The sequence below is a fragment of the Pezoporus wallicus genome, unplaced genomic scaffold (genome assembly GCF_028554395.1).
Source record: "Pezoporus wallicus isolate ANWC-B61680 ecotype Strahan unplaced genomic scaffold, APGP_CSIRO_Pwel_v1 contig_7722, whole genome shotgun sequence".
NCBI classification, from domain to species: Eukaryota; Metazoa; Chordata; class Aves; order Psittaciformes; family Psittacidae; genus Pezoporus; species Pezoporus wallicus.
Genome location: NW_026635420.1, coordinates 1625021 through 1649553, shown reverse-complemented (window position 1 = coordinate 1649553; position 24533 = coordinate 1625021). Strand labels below are relative to the sequence as shown.

The following is a 24533-nucleotide window of genomic DNA, read 5'->3' as shown; positions in this document are numbered from 1 at the left end:
GTACTGTATACAGTTCTGGTGTCCTCAACATAAGAAGCACATGGAACTGTTGGAGCAAGTCCAGAGGAGGGCCATGAGGATGCTAAGGGGGCTCAAGCGCTTCCCATATGAAGACAGGCTGAGAAAGTTGGGGCTGTTTTATGATTCTAATTTCTAGTTTTCTAAAAACATTTTTCATTTGCTATGATAAATGATTCTCTACCTCTGTGAAACTGCTGAAATAGGCAATGCACAAAACTTCAGAAAATTTCAAAAAAATTTCAGCTGACACAAATGCATCCACCTGTTCCCAAGCAGACAAATTTAGTAGTTCAGTAAGTTTACCCAGCAAATGTATTTAACCCTTTGTCAACCAAAGAAACCCAACAGACAAGAACATGACATGAGCTTTATCTATTTAAACTACTACTTTCTTGGACTGTTATTTCCGACATGAATGAAAAGTGGGAGGTAGTAACGTAGCTTTGAAGCCAGCTTTACAGTTCTTGAAAAGAAGTTCCTTTCTACTTGAGAATAAATGTTCAAAAGAATAGCTACATATTTACAGCCCCTACAACATTTTGCAAATGCACTGTGTGCAGTCTTTGGTTGCTTACTTTTTTTTTTTTTTATGGTGCAAAAGGCTTACTGCTTACTGCCTTTTGGAACTGTACATTTCATTCTTGTAAATCAGAAATTAGTAACAGCATTTACTTTGAGAGAAAGCTTTAAAAGTGTATACACTCATTCTACTTTCCTTATTACCTAGAAAATGGAAGACGGTAACAAATACTCCTTCTGCCAGCCTTGTTTTGGTAATCAAAGAACTAAAAATACTTTGTGAGGGAAAATACCCACACTTAAAAAGCAAACATAATCAAATAAACCAACACACCAAAACAATTCAACGGAATGATCTTAAGGTCCTTTCCAACCCTAACTACTCTATGATTCTACGTATGCTCATTGAAATAAAATCTGTGACTGTGTATGTTTCCTAATCCACTGAAAATTACTGGAGACACGAAATCAATTCAAAAGCAACAGTAAGACTGGCTCTAACATCTCATGCCCACTATGGGACTGATATAACCAGCAGTATCAGTGCTGGGACTTGTGTTCTATCTTTCTATTATGTGGGAATAAAAACCAATACAAAACAAATGTATAATGAAGGAGTTTTTCCCTTAGGAGAGGTTCAAACATAATGGAAACATTACCTCCACATGTTCCATGTTCATTGTCTGCTGGACGAGCACATTATCTTTTTGTAACATATCTCTGTATTTAGCAGTTAATGCATTATACTGCTTATTAGCCAGCTCTAGCTCAGACAATGGCACACTACCATCCAACACTTTTTGCAGAGCTGCGATCTTAAAGCTAGCCATTTCCTATGAAAACAATCAGCACAGTACATTATTAAGGTCTGCTGGATCTTTAAATAGGAAAATTAAAATTACTTCACAGAAAAAGAATACTATTTAATATAATGCTTTAGAACATAATACTGGTTTATTTTACTAAACTACTGTCCATCTTTATAAACTGCTTGCAATAAGCACTGATAAAATTTTTCTGGTATTCCAACTCTCTGGGTGATTTTATCAACAGCTGCCTCATGAACGCACTGTCAAAACCATACTTTACAAAGATGAGTTAATAAAGGCCCTAGGAACCTGCAAGGTCAAAACGTAATTTGGTTTCATATGACACTTTCAAGTAAAAAGGAGAAAACTGACAGGTTTCATATTATGATGCTTATGTAAACACAAAGAATCTTTTGACAAAATTTACAGCAGCATTTGACAAGCATTTGGGTAATGCATTCAAGAAACTAATAGTGTCTCCATTTAAAAACAAAAAAGGCATTTATTGCCAAACTGTAAAAATAAACATATGTACTATCACTACTGTAAACTGTACCTTGAATCGTTGCAAGTTTCCAATCTTCTCTGTAACTGCAGTCTCTATATGTGTTATTTCACCCTTTAGTTTCTCATTTTCTTTTCTAAGATGCCGTTCTGTTTCAAGTAAAGCGGTATACTGCCTTGTTAATGACCTTTCATTAACTCGTAAAACAGTTATTTTTCTACTGTTCTCTGCAAGTACTTTCTTTGTTTCATCAGGATCCAGCTGAAGTGCACTGAGTAGATTCTGTAACACAATTTTTTAAAAGAACCTTGTATAGAAATAAGGTAAGATTCAACTCCACAGACAAGCTTTCTTGTACAATTATTATTTAGGTGTGAAAATTCTGTTCATCTGTGTTGAACTAATTTCTTTTTGCTAATAAAAATTACTTACAGAATATGCCTTTATTTTTGTAGCATCCTGTTCTTTTTGCTCTTCTAGCTTTTTCATTTTCTCTTTCATATCTTCAGACTCTTTCTGCCAGCTTTCCTTTTGACTAAAACAGTAATTAAATATTTTCATTTATAATGATAAAAGACATGATGATTTTTAAAAGTGTAACTATCGGCAAATATTACAAACCAAGATCCTTATTTTTAGCAGTAACATAATTTGAAAAATATATTGTAAACTGTAGCTGGATTACTGAAAAGCTATCCCCTCTGTTTAGGCTGCATCTGGTTTAATGATGAAGTAATTCTTAAGTTAAAGTGCCTTACCTCATCTACATTCTTCAACATTCAGATAGTTGAACTTTCAAAATATAGAAAAGAGAGCAATACCTTTGATATTCTTTATACAGCAAGCCTTGTTGATGACGAATTACTGCAAATTTTCGCTTGTAGTCTTCTACTGCGTCTTCTAATTGTTTAAGTAACTGTTCTTTATTTTCCAGTTCCTAATAATTATTTTCCAAATACAATATTGAAGTGATTAACAAAGGTTTTACACATGAAAGTATTACTCAAAATGCCAGTTCTCCCTTTTTTTTCATGATAGAACCTTCTGTCATGAACTGTACAAACTGCAGATATTAACTGTGTATTTTCTTTAGAAGCAACAGATAAAACCAAGTCCAATAAAATCTGGGACACATATTAATATAAAGGTGTGAAATAGTGCATCATTGCAGTGTGAATTACAGTCCTCAGCGTTCAAGCCACCACAACATGAGGCTAGCCCACAAAGAATACTAACTGAATGTCTGACTGAAAAGCAATGTTTTCTTATGTTCCCAAATACTCTTCTATAATCATACACACCTGAAAGATAATCTCTAATCAAGAAAATTGATCAAAGACAGAACAATATAATTTAACAATAAGAAAAAGGCAAGTTCTTTTTACTGTAAAAGCATTCTTTACTGTATGATCAATGGCTCCTGTTTAAATGTATTTATGCTTCTCTTTACAAATGTTGATGTATTTTTGACAAATAATGGAAAGAAAATTCACATGGTAGATAAACAGAGACCTTTGCTGTATAGAGAAAACCTATTCAGAGTAGGATTTGCACATGCAGACTCAGGTGTAGAGTCCAGACAGCAGTAACAGAGAATTTCTCATAGAAAGAGTGCAATTACAGAAGTGGAAGGAAGCGTGAGCAAATATTTAGATCAAAATTTAGATTTAAAAAACAATCTGAATTGTTCTAAGATTTAAGTATTACCTTCCAGGTTTGCAACACAGCAAAATACTTTAAGCTTAAAAAAACTAAACAGAATAGCTCAAGGAATTTAGCTGATGTCAGAACTTCAAAGTAATTTTTGAGCAACCTCCCTGTCCATACAAGGCATGGTATTACATTTCAAAAGAATTAGCCATAAGTTACAAATATTCTTGATGTTAAGGAGTAAATGAGTTACCTGTACAAGATGTATTAAATATTCATTCAGAGAGTTAATCATATTAACACTTGAAGGAACCATTCCTTCTGGAAGATTCACTGTTTGGAAGACAATATTGGCACCTTCTGACTGCTGTAATAAGGAAATTTCATTTTTCAATTGTGCAATCTAGAAAAAAGAAACAAAACCATAAATCAGCTTTTCCTATTCAATTAAAAATAAACTTACGGAAAACATAGTTTTCCTGTGCTACATCAGTTGTTATTAACAACCTAATTCACTTTCCACTGATGTTCTAAAGTAGTCACATACTCTTTAAAGTAATCTTTTAGAAATGCTCTGATTCCATAAATCTTTAAATTCGGATCTTAAGCCAAATTTATGAAATTACTCCAGTAGTCAGGGCAGCTTCATATCTGAGTATTCACTACAGTTTTATTCCAAATTGTTTAAAATGCAGTGCATTTCTATTCCTTTTGAAAAGATAGTTTTGGAAAGAATTATTACAGTGGTATGATGGTTTATTCGAAACAAATCTTTGCCTTTCCATATAACTTTTTAAAAGCTCTGATTCTCTACTCTAACACAGTACATAAAACACTATTCTAGAATATTAATTACTGGGAACTCTTTTTGTATCGCCAAATTTAAATTTGGCTTCTTGTCAGACAATAATTCATTCCTCATTCCTGCCCTTGAAAGCAGCATTCCACAAAAATCAATTGCATAACTTAAAACAAGAGAGGATTTTAGAGAATTATTCACATTTTAGAACACTTAATCTCTGTTACTTAATAAAAAACAAATGCAAGACTACTGGCTTCTTGAAGAAAGAAATCCATGAGCTTTTTGGGGACATCTCCCTCCAAAGATAGGTATGAATGGACTTTAGCATGATAGGCTATTCCAAGGATAAAGTAACATTAAGAAGAGTAAGATTTGAACTTAAAATGGACAAATTGGTAGATCCAATATATATACTTCAGATTTGCATAATCCCACTGTTCACATAAGCTAAATTTAGTATCTTATAGATATTGTGGTTTTGTTCTGAATTATTAGAGCAGCCACTTTTCAAGCACAAAATAAATTGTATAAAATAAATCGTATACCTTTTCATTTGCATTTGCCAGCTGATTAGAGAAATTTATTGCCTCTTTGTGAGTCTGTTTCAGTTCCCGTCTTAATTCTTCATTTCGTCCTGAAAGCTGATCAACCTGAGTTTTCAAGTGCACACTAATATCAAAGATTCCTTCTGAATTCTTTGACTCCATTGCCTAACACAGTAAACATTTAACCAACAAAACAGAGAAAATGTTAAAAAAAAAAAAAAGCTTTTCTGCCCATAATAAACTGGAACCCTCAAATTTAGACTATATAAAATTGGCAAAAAGAATGAAATCTTAATGTTGTAAAATCTACATATCAGTTTCCTGTATAGTTTACCATAGACTGTGGCTTAAATTATTCAATTTTCCTGTAAAGGAAAAAAAAAATAACTATAAAAAAATCACCCTTTTTTTTTATTTGCAAGATGTTTGAATAAAGAATTTTTTCTTAAACTCTGCAGGTCCCAGAGATAAAAGACATGCAAACAAACTTTTACCTAAGCTTTATGACTGGTACAATAAATTTACCAAAGGCAGGTTTGTACCATCCAGCTGAAGGTGTTTTGTTTAATTTTTACTAGCAATCTCCTGTTGCTGAATATTATAAATTTGCATTTTTAAAGAGGTATTATACTACGTATTCCTACTTGTAACTATGGATGCATATGTATAAGGAAGCTAATATTTAATTATACAATAACCCACTAATCGAGGAGAAAACAGAAGCTTATAAATCCCATAAAACTAAATAATACTTCAGAAAGGAAGCTTACGTTAACTAAACGATCCAGACTAGGGATTATTAAGGCTGTTTCTCCTCCCTTCACATTAGAATCCTTCTGCATTTCCTTGACAGCTTGCAATATTTCTTTCATTCCTTGTTCAAGTTGTTTATTCTCTTCTGATAATTCTTTCACTGTAATAAAAATTGTAAATGCATCTAAAAGCATTAAAAAAATAATTTAAGATTTCCTAGGACATGTCATTATAATACTTGTTGATTTGATATGGAGAAAGAATGTTCATACTATATATAAACATAACCAATTAGGATGTGAAAAGTAAAGCTGCTAGGAACATCTACAGGGTGTATGTTGCTGGTCAAATACAAACAAAATATAATATTAATGAAATATGAAATGCATATGGGAACACATTTGAGTTTTTTGAACCTTCCAGCCTCCAATGTTTTCTGCCATTCTCTTCAATTCTTTAGTAGCCTGTCTGACTAGCTTTCACAAATCCAGAAATGTGGCTATCTTGGAAATGTTTGCGCTTTACAAGGAGGTATATGGAAATTGCCTGAATTCCCTGATTCTGGGAAAAAAAGAACATTTAAATTACTTTAATAAGGACTCTCAAAACATACAATTTTCCTGCCACCATTAGTTTGACAGTAGAATTTCAGATTTCCCAAGACAGAGCAAGAAGTCTGGAAACTTTAAAAAAACCCAAACAGAAATCACTCAGGACTTTTTCTGCAAGTTTACAAGATGGCTAACTGTTCTGAAGATACAGGAGTGCATGCAATATTTGGCGCAGTAAAAGATTCTTGTCTAGAGAAATAAGCATTATTTTTACTTTGGACTTTTTGAGCAGTACTCTTCAGCTAATGTATATGTAAGCAATGAATGGGTTTAATTCCCAAACACTTCCTTGGAGTCAAACAAGCACCGCAATCACACAAGTAAATTGTTCTAATTGGGATCACTCACAGACTTAAAGGCCTTATATGGTCTGATTCAGGAACGAAAAACGTGAGAGATCCTAGTTTAACATATTTAGTATGAATTAACTATGTTTCATGTTCTATCACTAATTTAAAAGTAGCAGCACCATGTATGTATTCATACACAAGTACACAAAAATACACACTAACATAAACACAAAATTTAAAAAGTCATTAATGATAATTCAGAGAAATTCCAACCTGATAAATGCCATTAACATTCATCGTTTTCTCATCATTGTGTTCACACCTGGACCAATCCACAACCATAATGCCCACAGTTCATAAGTATGTAAGAATGACTGTCTAATAACCTTCTATGCACACAGCAAATACAATCACTGTGAAAGACCAAAGTAAACTGCATTTAAAACAGAAACTGCGAAGTTAGATATTTGTGGTCACAAAATAAGCAAACTATCTGCAGGTGCCTGATAACATTCCCTAGTTTTAAAACAGTCTGTTACTTACATTTACATTGAAATTTGGCTATTACGGTCCTGTTCCTCTCCAAATCTCGCTCTCTCATACTTAATTCATTTGCAAGATACTCATTCTAAAGAAAAGAAGAAAGATGTCTCAAAAATCATAGTTCAGGAATTTCAGTATTAGAATTTTCGTTAAGACTCTGTAGTTAAATGAGAATGCTAGAAAATATTGCTAATTCATGTATGTTCAACAGTGAAATTACACAGTACGTAAACCAAGATGAGGTGTTACATAGAAGGCAACAAAGAAACAGCCTCATCTTCACAGAAGCAGAATTATCAGGAAAAACCTGTAAATAAATTTTACATAAATATTTACCCTGTGGGGTTGTGTGTGTGTGTTTGTGTGGTCTTTGTTTGTTTGTTTGTGGGGTTTTTTTGGAGGCATTGTTTTTTTTGTTTTGTATGAGATGCAAAGCTATATGCACAGAGGAAAATGATGAGTACTTTACTTACACAGATGTGTGGAAGGTCTTAGAATAAAAACTATTCTGTCTTTGTACCTGTCTACATGTGTGTGTATGCACAGGTGTTATGCAAATTTTTTCCACCAATGGAATGAAAATATCTGCCTATGTTAACAAATAAACTGAAAATGAATGACTTGGCACTTTTTTTATTACAAGAAAAAATGCCAGTTCTATTTGAAGTATCCTATAGCTTTACTTAATAAAGATGAAAGTAAACTAACACATCTGCATTATTTGAATTTACCTTCTGAATAACTGCAATAGATATAAGCATACGCATACTATAAATGTCTCACCTGTGATCTAAGGGTTAATTCTCTCCTCAATTGTTCTATGAGATTTTCAACAGGATCTACCTGACCTGAGTGTTCCGATTGTCCATTTTTGAGTCCATTTTCCAAAGTTTTTACTTGCAAGAATTGTATTAGGCATTTGTTTCCTCTGTCTTCTTGAAAGGTAGTTAAATCAAAAAACTTTACTTGCAAATAGTCTTGCTCATCCTTCAGTGCCATTACTTGTGCTTTGTCTGTTACTAGCTTTTCAAGAGCAGATGCACAAGCAGTCAGAGTTTTTCCTGACAGACTGTCTTGGGGAAAAATTTTCCTCACCTGTTTGGTCTGAATTAGAAGTTCTGGACACTTGATTCTGAAAAGATGGCTTGTTTCTGTAATTTTGGTTATTTACCTCTGAGGTCTCACACACTGGCTGATAAGGAGAAAATAAACCTGTGCAGTTTGAGTCTTCTGATACCTCTCTATTGTCTGCATGATCTGTTATCCCTGATGTCTGTGAAAACTGTAGGTCTGCTGATATGTAACGTTCTTTTAAACAAAAAGTTTCAGAACTACAGTTGTCATTAATTAGTTGCCACTCTGAACATAAATGAACCAAAGAAGCACTTCTACTTTTTTCCAAGGCATCTGAATTCTGAAGTATGCCAGAAGTTCTTCTACGTAGACTTCTCACAGCCTTACTTTTTTTCAGCTATATCTTTCTCTGACTTCAGAAGTCTAACTGGTGCTTCTCTGTCTGCATATGTGTTTCTCCCTTCCATGTTGTATGAGCTGCTAGCCTATATTCACAAAAAATTCAGAATACTCAGTAGTTTTCTAAAAAAAATTACAAATTATTAATTCTTTAAAAGTTGTGAATAAAAGCACCACATATTTGAACAGATATTTACAAATATCTGTTACATATTACTTTTATTTCAAAAGAGAAATACAGCAAATGTTTATGAACTTGCTTTATGAACCTACCTTTGCTTTTGCTTCAGTAATATCCTGTCTGTTCAAGAGATCCAACTTCCTCTTATTCATTCCCTTCTCTTCAGTAAAGCTATCTGTTATCTGCACATTACCAGCATCCAATCCTAATTGCAAGTAAATGTATGCATGATGATTATGAATTTTTAACTTTTCAAGTCAAAGGAATATATTCCACTTAATACATCTGAGTTCTGGTTTTCTACCTGCAAAGGAAGGAGCTGTAAACCCTTCCATTTGAGCACATGCTTCCATGAGTGGCACAGAATTCAAATTTTAAGATTTCTGAAACACATACATTATACAGATCTCTTGGAAATCATGGTGAGAACATCCTTCATCTAAGAACTGCAAGCCAACCATACAACTCTCAGTGATGCACTACTAGCCACTACAAGTCAAAAAGCTACTGGGCTATAAGACTGAAAATACAAAAGCACTCACCTCTTCCTACAGATTAAATTCATTGTATTTAGCCTTGTAATTTAAACAAATGAGTAAATATAACATAACTATATTAACAGGTATAGACAACATGTGTTTGAAAGAACAGTTTATAATAAACAAAAAAAATCCCACCTGTTGTTGCAATTCTTCTTCCTTTCTCCTGAGCCAACTTACGAATCTGTTTTTTCAGTTCAATTCTTTCTTCTTCTAGTCTTTCAATCTGTGCATTTATTGTTCACAGATCAGTATTTCATTTTGTTCAACCACATTTTTATTACGTAACTCTTACACAAAAATAAGATTTATCACTTGCCTCTTGCAAAAGAATGTGGTTTTCAGCTCTATATTGCTGCTGCTTCAGTGCTTTGCTGTTTCTGAATTCACTTAAATCAATCATTGTCTTTGGCTCAAGACCTAAAACATAGTAAACACTATATAATTATCCATTATGCAGGAACACTATGTTAGCAATCATTAGAATGCATTTAATTTAAAAAAGAACGTAACTAGTCAAACAGATTTTTTTTTTTTTAAAAAAAGGAGATAGTTGAATATATGCACTTTAATAGGTGTCCATATTTTATGCTACATACAACAGCACCGAGCAAAAGTATAATTTTACTTCACACAAACCCCAAAATGCAATAAAATGCCACCTAAAATTAACTATATTTATGTTTAAATTAAAATTAACATTTATGTTTAGATTCTTCTGTATAAAAATAAGCCTGTCCAAAGTCTTCTCTGTTTTTCAGTCCAGCACTAGAACTTCAGTTTCCAGTTACTGTATTATGAAATTAATTAAGCAGTTTACAGTCAAATAGGAATCAAAGCCAAGAAAGGACTACAAAACCTATTATCCCATTTCCTTCAGTCAAAGCAACCTGTAAGCCATGTACATTCATGCAGTTTGTCCTAACTTGATACTTGCAAATATTACCAGAATATACAAAATTATTTCCAAGCAGTTACTTGGTGTAGTAACATTCCACGATACAATATTATTTTAATTCTTACACAACAAATAATTGAAAACAAAATGGATATAGCATACCTAAGCGCTCTCTGAGTTCTTCATTTTCATCAAGAAAATCATTTATTTTAAGTTCAAGTTTATTGCCTTCCTTAATTAATGTTTCGATCTCATGGTCTCTTATTCTGATTTGCTTTTTTAAATCATTTATTTCAGCAACAGCCTCTTCCAAACCATATATTCCCTGAAACCAAATAGAAAGTAAAATAACCAACAGCAGATGTAAGAAAAATAAATTATGAATATGGTTTTCATCACTACACAGATATGTTTTTCAATCTGTATAACTCTTCTGCACTACACTTAATGAAAAAGGTTACTGAATAAAAAGCAGATCTACAAATTTGTCTTTTACAAATTTAATCTTTTAACTATAGAGGAGCCTCTGCGTATTTCAAAACTGAGTCCTCTTCCTATATGATTCTTTGAAGAATCTTATCTTGAGTGCTCAATTACTGTTCAATGGACTTCAGAAGCCCATACTAATATGCTAAAACTGATGACTTGTACAAATTGTTAAATATGGCAAACAGTCAGTGACTGCTATAGAATCATTGAATGGTTCTAGTTCCTACCCCCCTGCCATAGGCAGGGACACCTTACCCTAGACCATGTCACCCAAGGCTCTAGCCAGCCAGGCCTTGGAATGCTAAATGTTCTTATTAAAAAAAAAAACAACAACAAACCCCAGCATCAGAAGTCTTGAACTTAATTTCTAATTAGAACAGAGTCAATAAAAAAATGGAAAGACAAAACGACCTACCAAAAATATGATGTAATACCCTGTCCAGTCTGACACACTGCTTACCAGTTCATAGTCTCTCATTTGTTTCAGAGTTTCAACAAGTTCTTTGTCCTTTTCTCTAACATCTGCTTCTGCTAATTCTGCTGCTTTCTCAGCCTCCTTAGTTCTCTCCTCTAGCATTTTCAGCTTTTCTTGCATTTCCCCAATGCATTTCTGCTGAGCAAGAGATGAGTGCCCTGTAAAGAAAAATCTTGATTTGTTTACAACTAGGAATTCTTGCTATCAGGAATCAAGCAAGAAAGAAACACTTTGGATGATGTTACAAAGAAGATCTTACCTTTGCTGCTCTTTTAAATTAAGTAATTGCAAAAGACTACACTAGTGCTTTTTCTCCCAATTGTTCATTCAAACAATGAGAAATGCACATCATTTTTTTTTATATATAGTATAAATATATTATATTAAAAATGCATTATCTATTTTGAATTGCATGCTACTGCTCACTTGGAATTCTTCATAGAGCTGAGATCTTGTATGTTATGCTCTAACCTTTACAGACCAGGTATAGTTAACTACACACTGCATTGCCATAAACCCCACTGAATTACTGTGAATGAATTTAAACTTTTTATGAATGTTTAATAAATGAAAATGAACAACAAAAAATACTAATATTACTCATATACTGCAAATATTTTTTTGGTATTTTTAGTGAATAAAGAATGTACAGTAAAATTTGTGGTTTCTTAGCACCCTTCCATAGACATTAAAATAAAGTGGTTGCTACCTTTATCTTTTTGGAGATCATTTCTTAATTCCTCAATTAGCAGTGTATTTTGTTCCATTTCTTTGGTATACTGTTCAACTTGCTCAGTAAGCAATAGTATCTGCGCATCCCTCTCTTGCACACCCTACACACACACAAAAAAGAAACTCCATTAAGAATTCTCTACTGACAGGCAAGCTACCTATATAGAACACCACACAATAAAAATTAAAAGTAGCTAAGACAAAACAATTTATAGAACACCAAATACACTGTACTTACAACAGAGAGTTCAGATATTATCTAGAAGTAGGGTATATAAAGGCAAAGCAGGAAAAACAAGAGTGAGTAAAAATAAAGCACTCACACACACAAAGCAGTATTTCAGTACACCGATGTAACTGTTCTCTCAGAGTTAAACAAGGTAGGATGAAAAGTTTCAGATGACACATGTTTCTTACAGCTTCCTCATAAACAAGTCAAGATTGGGAGGACTAACAATCCATCATACATGACACCTGTGTTGCAGACTGCTTTTCAGCAAGGCATCCAACTTTCAGAAAGTCATATCACACCATATTTTGCATGCATATACATCCATAAGTACACACAGACTGTGAAAGTGACTTCTATTTAAATATACTATTTCTGTGCTTATACATGAACTTTAGAAATATGGAGAGCTTCATGTTATTTTTTCTGTGATGAACAAAAGGAGGAAAAAGATACAAAAGATACTTGGAAAAAAGTTACAGAACGTAATTATAATGTAAAAATCTCAAGAGTTGCTGACGTTACTTTACACCAATATTATGAAAAAACAAAAGCGCAGGCTTTCTTAGAGGACAAATATAACCACAGTTCAAACCTAAAGGCAAAGAGCTTAGCAAAGTTGTAAGGAGCTAAATATAACCCTTTAGAATGTGAACATGCATTGAAGCATAACAAGCTCGGGCCATTTTGAGTTAAAACACAGCACAGTAAATTGATTTGGCTTTAAAGCATCTGTTTTAAAAATACACTTATTTCCACAAAACTGTTCATAATGGCATGCTAATGATGGTCATCCAAAAAAGCAACCTCTAGAACCATCTAGTCACCTAAAGCCAGACTCTACAACTCTTAGCAAAGTTACTGTCAGCTGCCTTCCTCTTCTGAAGATGAAAAGGCTGATTTGCACCTAAGGTTTTGGTTTTGGTTTTTTTTTTTTCGCCTGAGAAGCTCTCTGTTTCTAGTTTTGGAAGACTACATAAATTTATCTCACATCACTGCTCAGTCTACATGGGCCCAACATGAAATACAAATGTCAAGTAACTCCTTGAAGAAAGGCACAAAATCATCCTATATCATACAGTATGCTTTCCATGGTGCATATTTCAATGTTATTAATGGGCTGCTTATTTATTTATTCTCTTCATGTTTGTGAAGAAAATGGGGAAATACAAAATCATAGAGCTATGTGAGAGATACTCCTCAGGGGCTGAAGAATACTTAATATTAAGGCATGAGGTGAAATAAAGAAACATAAAATTAAACACTAGTAAGAGTCTTCCTTGACTCACAAATTTAGAAGACAGAAACTCAGCTATAATTTAAAAACATTAAACTATGGATGCTTAGAAGTTAAAACAATCACTCTAATAATGCAAAAGACAAATATGAAAATAGCAGAACAACCAACCACCAAGAACTCAGTTCATACATACAGCAAGAGAAGTTTCCTTTGCCCCTGTCTATTAAGCTATTTTTGCAGTGGAATGACTTGACCTGTCTCGTAATACTCAAACTTAAGCAATACATATTCTGGTATTTGCAAACTATGAAAGACTATTATTATTTGGTCACTAGCATATTTAGTGAGTGATGATTTCTCAATCAGACTGTACCTGTTGAAGGGCCATTATACTGTTTCTGTCTACATCAAGTTGGGCCATTTTCAATTTCTCTTTCAACTTAAATAACATTTGCTGATACTCTAGGAGTTCATCATCTTTTGAAGCTAAGATATTCTGAAAAGAAGATTAAAATACCATCAGAACACTTGAAATAATCCATAAAACTAATAAAAATTATTAGGTAACTATTAAAAAGTACCTTCCATTCTTCAACTTTTGCATTTACAGCTGCCATAAGTGGATAGTCTTCTTCATTCTTTGCTTTCAGCTGGTCTGAAAGCTCCTGAACCTAGAAATGCCATTTGCATTAATATCATATCACAAAAATGTTTTGCTTAATATGTACGTATAAACACATTATATCAAGTGCATACAATTTAACACTAGCATTACAGCAGCAAGGGAAGATCATGACTCTCAAGAACACAAGCAAGACTAACATTTTGTACAAAATATCTGAAGGCAATTTTTAAAATTTGCACCAAATTTAAAGATCATACTACTTTTAGAGAGTATTATTTCATAAGAGTGTATATTTCCAACTGAATATGTTGAACATTTTTTTATTTTAAATTAAAATATGAGTGAAGCTCTTACTTGAAATTTATACTGTTCTTTCTCTTTTCTTAAATGATCCATAATGGTATCAGATTGTTGCACAATTAGTTTCATTTTGTTATATTCATCAGTCATCTTTTCCATTTCTTGTACTGATTCCTCAAGATTCTTCCTCATTTCTTGGTTTTGAATGTCTAACTTCTCATTAGCTTCAGTCAAATTCTGCAAAATTAAAGAAAAAGCTGCTTTTAAATAGTGCACATCTAAAGACCTAAATAAGCACTAATTGACTAATAAGCACTAAGCTACCTTAAATGTTAAGACTTGAAAGTCTTACAAGAAATTAGCACAAAAGAGAGTATTTTTCACCTCTAGATTATCAACTGCAACAAATCCTAGCAGCAAACAAAAGACACATCTCCCATTTCCAGTGACTTAATTACCTCTGCCAGATTCATCAGTGCTAGGCATAAGCATCACAGAACCCAACTACGTTATGAATTCCCTTACTCCATATGAGTTGGACATAGCTTTGTGAAAAACACTATTGTCAGTAACAGTCTAATAAGTACTCAATAGCATGCATAGATTTTACCTGAATTTCATCCAAATACTGGACAAGCTCAAAGTTCTTTTTGGACAACTGTGATCTGTAATCAGAATCCTCTCCTCTTCGTAATAGAATTGCTTCTTTCTGAGAATCTATTTGCCTCTGATAGTCAACTATATCCTGACACAGCTCTTCATTCTGCACAGAAAGCAACCCAAACTTAAATCTATTTTGAAGAGTTAAAGACAAAGACATTGCTTTTCTAGCAAGCTAACACAAAGACCAAACGCCATTCCAATTCCTACAGTCTGCTTTTAAGAAACTTAGAAGCCTCACCTTTTTCTGTAAGCGTTTTTTCTTCAGATTAAAAAGGAGAGAACAAGACCAAGAAAACAAAGCATGAAAAACATTAGAAATTATCTTTTGGAAGGCTAAATAAGAATCAAGGTTGAGATAAAATAAAAGAGAGATTTCTCTATACCTGTGTATGCATATACAAACATATACACACATATGCAAGAGGGCATTTTGATGAACAATTCTCAAAGGTTTCCCCATGGACCTTAATTTAACTTTTGCTGTTTTATTCTCTCAAAGGCCAAGATTACAGGTATTAAATGCTCTAAAACATGTATTTTTTTTCCTAAAAATGGCTACAAAAAAGTAGTTTTAAGAGAATTACCAAGAAAATCTAGGAATAAAGAATGTTAACTCTATCTTTGCATTTATTGTTGTATTAACTTCTGACTTTTTATGATTTTATGTTAACCAATCAGATAATCTTAGCAAAAGCAACAGGCATAAACCAAATCTAGTCTAATATCCACAAAATCTATTTGTCAACAGTACTTAAGAATAACACTAAAAATTCAAAACACAAAATCCAGACAAAATTAATGCACATTAGGACTATGTAAATACAAGTGGTGACACCTCCTGACCTCAATTAACTATGTTTCATTGCAGCAGATGTATAACATATTTACTAAATGCGACTAAAATTCTGTATTCTCTTTGTACTGGTAGCCACAAAAACGTTCTAAAACAGAATTAAACATTATGTCATGCTAAAGACCATAAATACAGAAAGATAATGATTTATTTATAAAGAATGTTAAAAATACAGTAAATCAGCAATAATTCTTTACTAACCTCTCTCCTTAATTTGATGTTTTCTTTTTCAGCATCTTCATTTTGAAGAGCAAGCTAGAATGAAGACAGAAAACCTTCATATGTATCAATAAAAGAACAAACTATAAAAACAAAGAATTCCAGAAGCAAACCAGAAAACGTATGCAGAGCAGTCCAGTTTCACAAATGGGTATGTTTTGTTTTTTTTTTTAATTTCAGAGGCTATTTTCAGAACACTGACTTTTCAAAAGATGTTCCTGAACAGCTTTTAGAGGTGTAAATCTGGATTCCTTCTTACCTGTTCATTCACTTTCTTCTCTTTTTCCAGGTCTTTTTCTATATCTATTAACTGTCTCTCTTTTTGTTCTAATTGTTTTTCCAGTTGGCAGATCTCATCACGCAAAAAACGAGTATCACGACCACCAGCAGATTTTTGTGCCATCTTAAAAGCATTAAAATAACATTCTAAGTACAGTACAGTTTTTCAAAACAGAAAGAACTAAAAAAAAAACACAGCAGATGCTAAGATTAATGTCCTTAATGTTCAGGAAAAGCAACAGGAAGGACTCACTAACTTCTTTCAATAATACTCAGAAATTTCTGAAAATAAACAGGATTTATTAAAGTATAAAAACTTATTGTACATATAGCACTTTGCAAACCTGAGGCTAGACAGCATTTGTAAGCCAACAAAAAGCATTAGTTAAAATGTATTTAAATTAGTAAAGTGTATTTTTTAAAATAAATTTAAAAATTTATTTAAATTTCTTTAAAATGTAGTAAATTAGTTAAAATTCTACATCTCTTTACTAGATTAAAACAGAGGTCTAAAAAAAAAAAAAAACAACCAAAACCAAACTCATTTAGAAAAACCACTGAACAGTAATCTATAAAACAGGAAAATTTGAAAACATACCTGTAATTCATTTTGAAGTTTCATCACCTTTGTTTTAAGTTGATTTTCTGTTAAAACGGAACAGATATAGTGAAATACCTAACAAAGTAAAAAGTACCCAAACCAACAATGCTTAACCTCAGTCTTTAAATATGGCTTCACTCAAACAACTGACTTTAGAGCAGTTGGTATTTTGCTCAGTTTCCTAAATTTAAAAAAAAGCAAGCAACCAACCAAAGCACTAACAAAACCAACCCACACTAAAAAATTCATTAATTCATTTAACAAATCATTTAGGGATAGCTTATAAAGGCTTGCTTACCACATTTGGCTTGCTCTTCCCCAGCTTTTTCAACTTCTTCTAGTGCCAGCTCTACCTCTTGAGTTTTCATCTGGTAAAAAATTACAGTAAACAAAGAAGAAATACTTACTACTTATGTAATTTAAAAGATTTTTTCTTAGATCTCATATTTGAAACAATGAAAACATTTACAAAAGAATTATCAATTTTCTCTCGTTAAACAAATGGAACCACTCCCATTTTTGCCCATGCTGACAATTAAGACGTTCACTGGTGAAATATCTTTATTAGTAATTTATTCTAATGGGCTATGTAACCATTCAAAAGCATACTGCTGAGAATCAAAAACAATAAAATAGCCTCTCTAAAACCGTGCTGCCATTATTTTCTGCTGTCAGTATATTCATAAGTAATTACAAGAAAGTATGATAGATTTAGACAATCAGTTATAGGATGAAGGTGTTTTCTTCACTCATGGTGACATTTCCCTTTAATCTAAAACATCAACCTATCACAGAAACTTCTATTAAACTTAAAATCATTACCAATAACTTAGAACATCTAACAAATTTTTAGCTACTTGCTTGTGTTTTCTATTTATAGAACAAAGTTTCCTTAACTATATGTTAGTCCTATTCACTTTACTTCCCACTGCTAAATGCTGTAATCCCAATGGCTACAAGCAAATACTGTGGTGCAAGCACACGTTTAGCATATAAACAATCTTAGGAGTAACCTAAGATCATTGTTCAATGCAGGGAGGGGGGAAAAAAAGTAATGAAGATTTCATTTAAAAAAATAACAAAACCAAACAATGCCTCTGCAGAATTGTAGAAAGTAAGAATTAACACAAACCTTCAATAATGACTGAGTAATTTTAAAAAGGTGTATCAGTTTTCCCAGGGTTTCAGTTTTTAGATCTTTCTCATCAACCTAAGCAAAGAGACAACTGTTTTTATACAATGAAATATCAATGAAAACCACAAAATAAATCATTTATGCATGTTAAAGACCAGAGACAGTATAGGTAAGAATGTATAACAAACCCTCTATGTTCTGTTTTTCCCTTGAGTACCTTTAACACAGTCTCCAGCAATCTGTCTGCTAGTTCCTCTTGACGAGGCAGAGCATCTGGATCCACTTTCATAAGCTTCTTCCAATCTAAAATCTGTGCCATATTGAATTTATAATTTTTTCCTGGAACAAAAATTAAAATAAAAATTATCAGACATTGTTATGTCAAATGGCCACTGAAGCACACAAGATGACTATAAAAACCGTACTGATTTTGTAACATTTATTAACATTGTGTTCACATTTTGGTCTACTGCAAACGAAGGTGACTATAGTAAAACCATTTTTCTTTAAGTTAAAAATTACATCACACATACTCAATGAATTTGTGACACTAACAGTGAAGAACAGGACACACGCAAAACCTCTATTTTAACTTTAATATTCTTCTTTTCCTCCCCACCTTTCAATGTGGTATTTTTAACAAACACAACTGGATACCTATTTGAACCAGCCCTTGTAGGATAAACATCTCCTTACAGTCACAAAAACATTATTTCTGATATTTGAACAGAACCAACACCTGCTTTAGATTGGTACTATAAGCATCCATTTCCAGATACCAATTCATAAGACATTAAACTCTTGATTAGAATGTTTGAGTTAATAAAGAACAGTAAACAACCTGGAAACTGACAAAAATCTGACCAGGAAGTAGTGCAAAGTTTTGTTCTACTGCTTACCTACCAGCTGCTGTGGGACACGGTGACTTCTTATATATCTGAAAGTCAGTGCAGTTTCTGAAAAAGGCAAAAGGGATTGGAAGCCTTGGATTATTTTATCCTCTGGAGCTGCCTCTAGCCTTTAGTACCAATATTTCAAAAATTATAATCTGCCAAGTTTAAACAAGAACATTTTTACGGTACTTATTGCCTTAAATTATGAATATAGCATAAATGATTAAGAAAATTAAGAAATAAACCTAACTAGTCTATTAAATTAATTATTAGCAACAAGCGCTAATAACTCTAACAATGATTTATGCTGTGCATGATACTGAGATCTGTTCCATCAAAACCAGCATAATCACATGGGAGATATCCTCTGCAGTATCTCCCGTACTAGTTTCACAGAATCAGAGAATGATTTTCCCTGAGCCTTAACATGGTTTCCAGGAAGATCTGCTCCATGATCACCAAAGTGAAACTGACCAGTCTGCTGTTCCCTGAGTCTTCCTTTTTTTCCCCTGCTTTAAAAATGCAGGTTCTGTTTCCTCTTTTCCAGTCAGTGGGAACTTCACCAGATTGCCATGACTTCTCAAATGTGACCAATAATGGCTTGGCAACTACATCAGCCAGCTTCTTCAGGACCTGTGGATGCATCTCATCGGTTCCCATGCACTTGCGCACCTTCAGGTTCCTTATAGTTTCAAACCTGATCTTCTCCTACAGCAGGTAAATTTACCCGGACTAACCCATCTTAAACTACTTCTGATTTTCAAATTACATCACCGAGACTAGCTCTCGTCTACTAGCTCTACAGAGCACTAGATCTTAACTACAAAACCCCAACCAAAATGGAATCTCCTGCTAGCTTCCTATTTTCTTCCAATTTGTATACAGAATGATACAATGACAGACTGCAATCCCTCCTGGATGCTACTGAGGGACAATTTTGTCTCCGTCTCATCCGACTCTGCCGCATTATCAAATTGCCTTATTTTACACAACGGGGCATTTTCGAAACATCCATCAGCCTAGAGCAGACCTGTACAGCGGCCTATAACCTTTTCCAGGCACCGCACTGCGACGGTGCCCGCACCCGGTCGCTCCTGCCGGGGACCAGCAGCCTCGGCCCGGGCGCTGGCGTGGATGCCCGCGGCGCTCCCGAGGGATCGCAGGGGTTCCTGCCTCCTTCCTCAGAGCACCGCCCGCCCTTTGACCTTACCGCTCCCCGAGGACGGTAGTGGCGGCGGAGGCTGCTGCTAGGAGACGCCATCAAGCTCTCCCGCCGGCTCCACTCCCCGGATAGTCGTAAGCGCAGAGAGGCAGCCAACGATGCCGCGGCACAAGGGCAAGCCAGGCACTCCGAGCTCCGAGGAGCTGCACGGCCACACAGGAGGCAACCAGGAGAGGCAGGGGGTAACCGTCTCACTGGGGGGAACAGCACTGTAGCGACAACCCCGCGCCGCGGGCGGAGCGCGGCGTGTCCCAGCGTGTAGCTGCTCCGGAACTACAACTCCCACCGTGCCTCGGAAATACCATCCCGGAACTGGATCTGTTAGTTTCCCTTGCTGGTCGTGGGGGTGGCAGCTGTGCGCATGTGCAGTGCCTAGAGACTGGCGGCGGTGTACGCTGTGGGCGGTGGCGGTAGTGGGGGAGTTGCTGTTTCTGTGGCCACAGGTAGGGCGAGTAGCGGCGGACTCTGCTTTCGTAAACGGGACTTGGGGTGCGGGAGGCCTGGGTCCCGTGTAGCTGCCGCCCGCGGTGGCGGATGGTCGTCTTTGGGTCTCTCTCCCTTGGCTGTGCTTTCCGGGCCTCATCCGTGAGCCTCCGCTACGGGCTGCGGTGTCGCCTTGGTCCCTGGCCGCGCTTCCACGTCGCTTGAAAGGAGCATGGGCTCGCGCCCCGGCTTGTCCTGTCCCTTCCCTTCCGCAGGCTTTCGGCAGTGGCCGCTTGCCTCCGCCCCCAGCCGTCCTTAGGTTTTCTTCTCGACACGGGCTGCGGGCGGCGGCATGCTCTTGTGTAGCACGGCAGGCTGACTGGAGGGCTGAAACACTGCCCCGGTATGCGTGTGCTATATATGTGTGTCGATATGTAATAGTCAGGGGCAAAATATAGCGTGCAGAGCGGTACAGGAAAGATCACATCTATAAACTAACGGAATCCTTTAGTACAAATGGCCAACGAGGACGTCTGAGTACTGATAGTGTTCTGGTGGCCCCAAAAGTTTGAGATCCTGTGTTAGCTAAATGGCCGTGAACGCATCTTTTCAAATAAAAAAGGAAAACCAGTAGCCATTTGCGACGTATATATATCTGCATTCATTCAACAGCTGTAGAGAACTGAAGAGAATTTGTTTTAAAATTTCTTAAGGGAAAAAGGAAGGTGATTATAGTGTCATCTTTAGACTTTTGTCTTTTTCTGGATTATTTATTGTCTACTTTTTCTTTGCTGTCTCTTGATTAGTGTTGATATTTAATGAAGGCTGACAAGATGCAAGCTGCTTGGCACTCTTTATAGTTATGCAGCTTGTTCCAGTCATGTGGAAAGGGACAACACAAACGAAATGACCTTTTTTGTCATTAAACACTTGTATCAAATCATCATAAAGAATATTCATTTTAGCCAAAAATGAAGCCAAAGAGTAGCAAGTAGGCAAGACAGATGAGGACATTAGCACAGCCTCAGAAGCTAAATTAAAATGCCATTTTTAAGTGACTATACTACGGGCTTTGGTAACCCATTGTATATATCTTTGCTGATATTCATCAGTTCATCTTAAATGAACTTGGTGCTCACCTGTTTAAAACTGGAAATAAATCTAGGAGTAGTTTTGTCAGTTCTTTCCTTCCTTCCACCTTTGATAATTTGTCAGTTTTCTGTGTGAACTGTAAATATGTTTTAAGCAGTCCAGGACCTTCAATGGCTATGAGAGTACATTTTTCCAGAGTAAATGAGATGTACAACTCTTTTGGAAGCTTATTTGTATATATCTGTGTCTTCACTGCCTTTGGAGCTTCAAACAGGAGAATGGAAAGCCCACATTTTATGATTAGGTATGTGCATAAAATGCTCATTAGCTTGTTTTCAAAGCTTTTCAAGAAACTGCCTGATTTGTATGCAAATTGCCTGTTTTGTTATTTCCAGCAGCCTAATTAATATAACACAAAATTAAGTTCCTTGAGATTTGCATAATAATTATGTTGCATATTGCACAGGCTAAAGCACTGATTATCAACGTGACTCTGTGGAGTTACAGACTGTTGCCTCGCTCATGCTTCCCATAGTCTACAGACTGTTCCTTCACTGATGCATGGTCATCTCCAGAGAATAGTTGCAGTTTGATTACAGTTGAAAATGCTAACATCTTGATATGACTGAAAAGTGACAGGTGTATTTTTAATATCTATGAATATTTAATAAAGTGTGAATAAAAATAGCCTTTGCATATGAGATCAAAAACTTTAAATTGTAGTAACTAATGTTCTGTTATGGGCAGTGAAGAAAGTGAATTTAAAAACCTTTCTGACAGCTTGAACTGACTTTCAAAATATTGACTATATCGAAAGCTGCAATATGTCAATTATGGTGGGTATTTTCAGGAGTAGTAAGAACTTTCATACAAATCTGAAACAAGTTGAAACTTTCCAATTCTAACATCCATTTGAGATTAAGTTTAATGATCATGTTTGTTCTTGCCAGTTTCTGTGGAAATCCTGTGGAAATCCTTAGGTGATTTGTGCAAGCTTTTTCCCCAACAGATTTGCCACAGTTCCCAAATTCTCTAATACTTCCGCTACCTGTGTCCTGTTCTCTAAAGAAGAAAAAACTGACTCATAAAACATATTTTTCTTTTTTGAAGTAGGATTGATTGGAACAGAAGTTGTTAGTAATGAACTTCTGGGTTTAAAATGCCATTACCCAGTAGAAGATTCGGATGTGTGTTTAAATTTCTAAAGTTAGGTAGTAAGTTGTGTCTAATCAACACAAATATATTTGCTCTTGCAAGGGTCTGTTGTTGGTAGAAGGTGACAGCACATTTATTAGATAATAGCTAATTATGGAGTGCTAAACGACTGTTGAGTCTTTAGGGATTGCAGCTGTATTCCTCCCTAAGTACATCCTAAGTTTTACTAAATTCGTATGATCAGAAAATGGCTCTCACACTCCCAAATCTCCCAACTGAGGATACTCTTAGAACATCATTGTGCATTTTTTGTTCATGTTACATTTTTTTTTTTGTGCAGACTACTGTATTTTGCAAAATATGGTATTAAACTGTGATTGTAGAGAAATATTTTGTTTGTCTATTTTCCTAAAAGCAATTTTTCGTTATGTAGTACTCGTCTGGATGAACTGGTAAAGGGTTCTCCATAGCTGGAGGAGAATACATGCCTTACAAGCCAAACCTGTTTGAGAGCTCTGGTTCTTGTCTGTCCTTTCTATTCAATGTCTCTGTACACGCATGAGAGCCCTATAGTGCAAAATGCAGATTTCTGTGCCAGACAGCTTGAGAAAATCAGACTAACAATCAGGTATTTTGCACAGAAAAACAACTGTTTTCCACAGTTGGCTGTCATGATCATGCAGTTTCTGTCTCACAGGGTTTATGTTGCTGTTTATTGTTTTCAGACATATTTTTCATGGCATGGTCAGATACTGTTGTAAATTAAAACATCCAACAGAAATCTTGGCAATGAAGTATGTATCTCTCCTGATTTCAGCCAGTCAGATGGGGCTCTGTGGCTGTTCCATAGACCACAGACTGGAAGTCATACAGCCTGTTAAGGTATCTGATGGGCAATCTGTGAAAGTAGCAGGTAGGCATGATGAAAAAAAATAATGTGAGGGACAGTCAATCAGTTTACATGTGTTGGAGCAGTCAGTGATGTGGCTTCCCATCACAGCAAGGCTGTGTTAACAAACAGGTTGTTAGGCAGCATTTTACTGGTATTCATCAAAACACCTATCACTGGGAGCAGTGAAGTACTGGCACTTGCAAGACCATACTTGGGTTGATAGCAGATTTCAGCGTGTCTGTTGGGCAAGAAGGGGAATATATCCACTTACTCAAGTAGCCCAGTCATAGCCAAGGCTTCAGCAGCCTCTTGCACATGTTTGATTGATGAGGTTCTCAGTGTTGCATAATCCTCATATGGCCTCTTTCTTTCCAATATCAAACTGATAACAGGTTATCTGGTGTGAATAGTGTTGGCTGCCAAATAGCAATTGCTGTTCTCCACTGAGATTAATGGCAGACATAAAACATTTTGCCTAGTTTACTAAGTACAGATGAACTTTTATAAGCCTCCCTCTGTTTTAGTCTTGCATTCTCCAGGCATTGATGATCACTCCAGGTTTGAAGCTTTGAGTTTGGTGGTGGACTGAGCTGTAGTAGAAGATAGGAAGTAGTAGTTCTGATGGTGAGCCTTCCCCAAAATCTGCCTTGTTATGCTTAATGTAAAGGACAGTAAAAGCATCTTTTCCATATTTATGCTTTAATTCAGCAAGAGCATTAAACTACCCTGTAATCAGATGAGGTGGAAAAAGTGACTTCCCTAATTTTTTGTATCTTTACAGTATATTTCAGGAAAATAAGACGTTAGACTACCAGATTGCAAGTCAGAAGTAGTATCTCTGCTACGGTTTTGTGTGATCTACAGATTGTACATGGCC

General features: G+C 35.2%; 1 protein-coding gene across 1 annotated transcript in view; it reads right to left on the bottom strand.

Annotated features, from left to right (window-relative positions):
* CEP290 (centrosomal protein 290) overlaps positions 1–20252 on the bottom strand; it is a 49387-nt gene extending 29135 nt beyond the window's left edge. Inside the window, 26 exon segments of the mRNA XM_057423885.1 lie at positions 1200–1373; positions 1906–2136; positions 2287–2389; positions 2676–2791; positions 3758–3907; positions 4852–5016; positions 5622–5764; positions 7049–7133; positions 8795–8907; positions 9380–9467; positions 9561–9661; positions 10302–10464; positions 11089–11261; positions 11813–11936; positions 13678–13800; positions 13886–13975; positions 14284–14466; positions 14840–14992; positions 15947–16000; positions 16224–16367; positions 16842–16888; positions 17143–17212; positions 17977–18054; positions 18197–18318; positions 18883–18935; positions 20083–20252. Of these exon segments, the coding sequence (XP_057279868.1) occupies positions 1200–1373; positions 1906–2136; positions 2287–2389; positions 2676–2791; positions 3758–3907; positions 4852–5016; positions 5622–5764; positions 7049–7133; positions 8795–8907; positions 9380–9467; positions 9561–9661; positions 10302–10464; positions 11089–11261; positions 11813–11936; positions 13678–13800; positions 13886–13975; positions 14284–14466; positions 14840–14992; positions 15947–16000; positions 16224–16367; positions 16842–16888; positions 17143–17212; positions 17977–18054; positions 18197–18298 (2973 nt within the window). The 5' untranslated portion in view covers positions 18299–18318; positions 18883–18935; positions 20083–20252.
* Between the last annotated feature and the right edge of the window lie 4281 nt (positions 20253–24533).